This window comes from Gopherus evgoodei, chromosome 11 (genome assembly GCF_007399415.2).
Source record: "Gopherus evgoodei ecotype Sinaloan lineage chromosome 11, rGopEvg1_v1.p, whole genome shotgun sequence".
NCBI classification, from domain to species: Eukaryota; Metazoa; Chordata; order Testudines; family Testudinidae; genus Gopherus; species Gopherus evgoodei.
In genome coordinates, this window is record NC_044332.1 from 54,130,980 (window position 1) to 54,136,979 (window position 6,000).

Genomic DNA, 6,000 nt, shown 5'->3' on the forward strand with positions numbered 1-6,000 from the left:
CTACACATTTGAAAAGATATAATCTACGGAATATCCTCCTTAAAATGTTACCTCACAAGCCATACAGTGATAAATGAAGGGGAGGGGAGGAATCTCCTTTTTATAAATACCCAGCCAGCCAGATTGCTGTAAAATCCTTGTTGGTGTGACTTCTCTGCTTGTTTTACCTGTAAAGGGTTAACAAGCGCACAGGTAAAAGAAAAGGAGTGGGCACCTGACCAAAAGAGCCAATGGAAAGACTAGAACTTTTTTAAATGGGACAGTAACTTTCCCTTTGTCTGTTGTTCTCTGGAGAAGGGAGGCAACATGGAGGCAACACGGCAATGCTGTGTATGGCTTGAAGCAGATTTGAAAATTCGTCTTCTATACCTAGAAGAAATGATTTGGACAGGGAATGTTTAGACAGACACAATCAGGTTTATATTTTTTATTTTGACTTTTGGAGCTCCTCTGTGCTATCCCAGATGCTTTTGTTTGCTTCTAAGCTTTAAGCTGAACCCCCAAGAAAGCTATTTTGGGTGCTTACAAAAATTATTTCTTTTAAAATCTAGCAAAAGCTCAAGTTCCAGATGTATTGTTTTCCTTTTCAATTTTAATAACATTTACCTTTTTTAAGAACAGGATTGGATTTTTGGTGTCCTAAGAGGTGTGTGCATGTTGCTTGATTATCTGATAGCCACAGCTAATTTCCTTTGTTTTCTTTCTCAGCTCTTTCCTGGAGGGGAGGTGAAAGGGCTTGAGGGTACCCCAGATTGAAGAATTCTCAAGTGCTCCTTCCTGAGTCCAAGGGTTTGGGGTTTTTTTGCATTTGGGTGGTGGCAGCATTTACCAAGCCAAGGTCAGAAAAAAGCTGTAACTTTGGGGGTTTAATACAAGCCTAGAGTTGCACACATTAATTTTTAGAATCCTGGCGGGCCCCCACTTTCTGCACTCAGAGTGACAGAGTGGAGATTCAGCCCTGACACATACTATGAACAAAATTGATACTAATTTTCTAGAAGAGTGAACATAGGGCCACAGACATGCACAGTGTTTGTCTGTGTGTTCCCAACATATCTGTGGTTATTTCAGTCCCTCACTAGCAAGGTGTTTAGCATCTTCAAATACTTGGGGAACTGGTCCTGGGAATTCACTGGTTTATTAAATGACACTGTATGGAATTGAGAGACACTTTATATTATTATTATTTTATTATAAGTACCAATATGATGAAATTGCAATGAATCGTGCTACATATGCCATGTAAGGTGTCAAAGAAAATGTTATGATTTTCCAAGTTTGATAATCTTGTTTCTATCTTTATATTATGAGTTATAGATATGTAGGGTATATCTGTATTCCAGACTTGTGTAGTGTTTCTGAGTGACACCACCAGACATACTGGCATCAGTGCTGCCCAACCTGTTCGATGGCCCATCCGGGGTCATCAGCTGTACAATGAACCCAAGGGGATACACCTATTGAGTCAGCAAGACATGCAGGGGTATGCCTGTGTACTGAGACCTCCAAGGCTTTTCCATGCCAGGGTGCTGTGAAGCTTGTGTTTGGGACACAGGAAGCAGAAGCCACATGGCAAAAGGAATATAAAGGGCAGCTGCATCATCTCCATTTTGTCTTCAATCCCTCTTCATACCTGTGGAGCAACTTCTCTTCAAACTGAACCCTGGAACAAAGGACTGAATGACGTGGATGTGTACCAGAGAGCCTTTCAAGCCAGAAACTCACCAATACTGCTAAGAACCAGATATATAGATTTCTGAATGTATCTGACTGTTTTCCCATTTTAACAACTTCCTTTTTCTTTCCTTCTTTTATAATAAACCTTTTAGATGCTTTCTTGCTTATAAACCTTTAGTTTAGATGTTAAGGATTAGCTGGCATCAAAGTATTCTGGGTAAGATCCGAATCTATACAGAGCTGGTAATGTGGCTGACTCTGGGGTCAGAAGAACACTTTGTTTATGTGAGTAGAGTTTTTAAATAACCTCTCACTGTGCCGGATCTAGGTGCTGATTGGAAGTCAGAGAACTGGAATGCAGTAAAGGGGGCCGTGTGATGTCTTTTTTTCAGTTTCTCGATAACCAGTGTGGGGGTCAGAAGCACAGTTGGTGACTGATCGGTGAATTTAAGTTCTGTGTTAACCACCAGTTTTGGGAGCATCTGCTCTCCCTTTTTCAGCCTGCCCTGATCTTGGAATTTTCAGTGTGGACTGCCCCAGGCACACTGGGTCACACTAAGCACTGAAGTTAAATTAATAGTGTTTTTTATGACACAATCATATGACATCAACTGAACTCCTTTGTTTTCTTTCATCTGAGCAGGGTTTCCAGTTTCCAAACCTCATATAATCTCCCAGGTGGAACAAGGGGAAGAGCCATGGGTCCCAGACCTCCAGGGTTCAGAGGAAAGAGAGATCCTGAGAGTTCCCTGCACAGGTGAGGAAAGATTAAACCAACTCAGAATCTGTAAGTGCCTGAAGGAAACATCTCAGTTCCTCTACAATGCCCTTGGAAGGTTTCTCAGTACATTATTGTCCCTAGCAGAGGTCATATCCTCAGGGTAAATATAGCTCATGGCTTCCTGTAGACCCTAGCAGACACCAGGCAGTAGGTTCCTCCCTTCTCCCTGTGAATTTGGATGGGACATGAGGGCCGAATTGATCCCCTCTTCTCTCCTGTTTAGGGGAAGCGTTTGGAGGAGTTCAGTTCTTGTTTTTATTTGACCTCTCTCAAGTATTTGTTTTGGTTTGGCCTTCCCCTCTCTATCCCTGTTTTGAGGTTTCTGCTTCTTATTACAGCGGGTCATGCAATGGTATGTGAGAAAGAGGAGCAGAATTCTCAGCAGGAAAATGTTGAGCAAGTGGATAAACACAAAGAATTATCGCAAAGATTGAAAAGGAATGTGTCCAGGAGTCATGAGCAGGGAAAATCCTGTGAGATTCAGCACAGACCAGAAAGAGAGCAAGGAAACCAGCCAGGGGAGAAAATGGGTAAATTTATTTCCAGTCGGGGAACTCAGAAGATTGTCAAGGAAACCGCAACACAGCAGGAAATCCTCCTAGGAAAGAGAAAAAATACATGCGCTGAGTGTGGGAAAACCTTCACTTGCAGCTCAGACCTTTCTGTTCATCAGAGAATCCACACAGGGGAGAGGCCGTATGAATGCCGTGAGTGTGGAAAAAGCTTCTCTCAGAGCTCAGCCCTTTCTCAACATCTGATAATCCACACAGGGGAGAGGCCTTATGAATGCTGTGAGTGTGGAAAAAGCTTCTCTAGCAACTCAGCCCTTTCTCACCATCAGATAATCCACACAGGGGAGAGGCCCTTTGAATGCAATGAGTGTGGGAAAACATTCACTTTCAGATCAAATCTTGTTCATCATAAGAGAATCCACACAGGGAAGAGGCCCTATATGTGCAGTGAGTGTGGGAAAAGCTTTATTACCAGCTCAGCCCTTTCTAAACATCAGAGAATCCACACAGGGGAGAGGCCCTATGAATGTCGTGAGTGTGGGAAAAGCTTCACTCACAGGTCTCACCTTACTGGGCATAAGAGAATCCACACTGGGGAGAGGCCCTATGAATGCCATGAGTGTGGGAAAAGTTTCTCTAGCAGCTCAGCCCTTTCTCACCATCAGAGAATCCACACAGGGGAGAGGCCCTATGAATGCCGTGAGTGTGGGAAAAGTTTTATTACCAGCTCAGACCTTTCCCAACATCAGAGAATCCACACAGGGGAGAGGCCCTATAAATGCCATGAGTGTGGGAAAAGCTTCACTCGCATCTCTCACCTTACTGGGCATCAGAGGATCCACACGGGGAGAGGCCCTATAAATGCTGTGAGTGTGGGAAAACCTTCATTCACCGCCAGCAGCTTATTAGCTATCAGAGAATCCACACAGGTATGAGACCCAATGGAAGCAGTGAGTGTGGGAAAACCTTGTCTTGCCACTGAGCCCATGTGAGCCATCAGAGAATCTGCAAGGGGGATCAACACCATAAAAACCCTCTAGGACTATCAATACTTTAATACTTTCCTGATTCCCACATAGTAACTTTTAAAAGCTGTTTGTAGCACCAATATCCCTCAGCTTGTCCAGATGAGTGAGTGGCCCATTTTTGCATTTTGCAGTTTGACCTCTTTGAGGTGGACTCATTTGTCCTTTCTATCAATTCCATTCTCCCGTGAGTAATTCTAATGTGCCCTTCCTATCAGGAACCAGGGAGCATCACATTTATACCATTCCTCCTATTGCAAAGTTATTGTTAGAGTCACCAGTGATACAGATTGTGTCATTGCCAATTGTTCTCATGTTGTGCTGAAGAGCAGTTATAATGAGAACTTTTCATATTGCATTTAAATGAAGAGGAGCAGGGGCAGGAATAAAGTGTCATTTCAGCCTCTGTGATACTGGAAGGAGATATAAAAAGCGACAGAGTCCTGTGGCACCTTATAGACTAAAATACGAATTGGAGCATAAGCAAGATACAAAAACCTGTAGAAGAACACTTCAATCTCCCTGGAGACACAATAGCAGACTTAAAAGTAGCCATCCTGCCGCAAAAATACTTCAGGGCCAGACTTCAAAGAGAAACTGCTGAGCTTCAGTTCATTTGCAAATTTGACACCATCAGCTCAGGATTAAACAAAGACTGTGAATGGCTAGCCAACTACAAAAGCAGTTTCTCTTCCCTTGGTGTTCACACCTCAACTGCTAGAAGAGAGCCCCATCCTCCCTGATTTAACTAACCTTGTTATCTATATCCTGATTCTTCCTTGCATATTTATATCCGCCTCTGGAAATTTCCACTACATCCATCTGATGAAGTGGGGATTCACCCACAAAAGCTTATGCACCAATATGTCTGTTAGTCTACAAAGTGCCACAGGACTCTTTGTCACGTTTTACAGATCCAGACTAACACAGCTACCCCTCTGCTACTTGGAAGGAGATGGGGTGACTCAGAGATTCCCTCCTTCCCCATCATGGCAGAACTGTTACCTTTTGTCTGAGCCAGGCAGAGTTTATCGTCATCACATTCTACCCCTCCACTTCTCAGTGTCATGTGATGAAGAGTTCTCAGTTGTCTGTGCTTGGAGATGATGCTTTAACTTATTTAATCCTATATCAGAGTTGCTATGACTGGAGATGAAAGTATCAAAGACCGAGAAGGGGAATTCAAATGGATCCTAAATGCAGTGTGATCATTTCAAGTTTAAATCCCAGGTTCCATCTGTTGGTAAAGCCCATTCTGGCAAGATGGCTGCTTTTTCCCCCATTATGGGAATGCTAGGATACTAAGCATGTTGTAAATAACATAACTATTGAGACAGTGCTCAATGAAATATGTTTGAATGGATCAGAGGAGAATGTGATGGGAGAATCTCTTGTCCTGATTCTAAATAATTAGATGTAACCTGCTCTGGAATTTCAATTTACACTTTCATTGTCATGTATTCTCTCTCTCTGTGATTTGGGTTTCTATCTTTCTAGATGGCTATGTGGTCACACAGTTAGATATTAGTTCAGCTCAGATTTATTGGAAGATTTAAGACAAATGACCATTTGCTAAAGTCATCATTTCTCACTTCAGCTTTGCTTTTTCCCCATCCTTCCATGATGGTACGGAGAAAGTTCAAGTGCAGTTCTGTCAATAGGAGAGAACTCTCCAATTTACTGGCCATGCTAACAAAGACACAGCAGTGATTTAAAGTCTCCACTTGGAAATGGTGAACAACAGCAAACCCCCGACTAACTGAAGGAAGTGCATATGACCATAGTGTAGTTCAATTGTTTAGATCAATATTGTCTCAGATGGCTATGTTGGCAGGCCAAGGCCTCCTGCTGATGTAGCGCTATCTACACAGGATTAGAGATGTGTAACTACGTTGCTCAGCTGTGTCGATTTTTCACACCTCTGAGCAATAATTATACCGATAAATGTCTTTCGTGTAGACCAGACAGTTTTCTCTTGTGTTTTCTGCATTTGTATCACTTCTCC

The 6,000-nt window shown here is 42.7% G+C and overlaps 1 protein-coding gene across 1 annotated transcript; it reads left to right on the forward strand.

Annotated features, from left to right (window-relative positions):
• The first annotated feature begins 2,396 nt into the window (after nucleotides 1-2,396).
• LOC115659567 (zinc finger protein 3-like) lies at nucleotides 2,397-4,553 on the forward strand. Its single transcript, XM_030579905.1, has 3 exons — nucleotides 2,397-2,434; nucleotides 2,797-3,210; nucleotides 3,463-4,553. Exons 2-3 carry the CDS (start codon nucleotides 2,808-2,810, stop codon nucleotides 3,903-3,905), a joined length of 846 nt encoding a protein of 281 aa, XP_030435765.1. The 5' UTR covers nucleotides 2,397-2,434; nucleotides 2,797-2,807; the 3' UTR covers nucleotides 3,906-4,553.
• The last annotated feature ends 1,447 nt before the right edge of the window (nucleotides 4,554-6,000 follow it).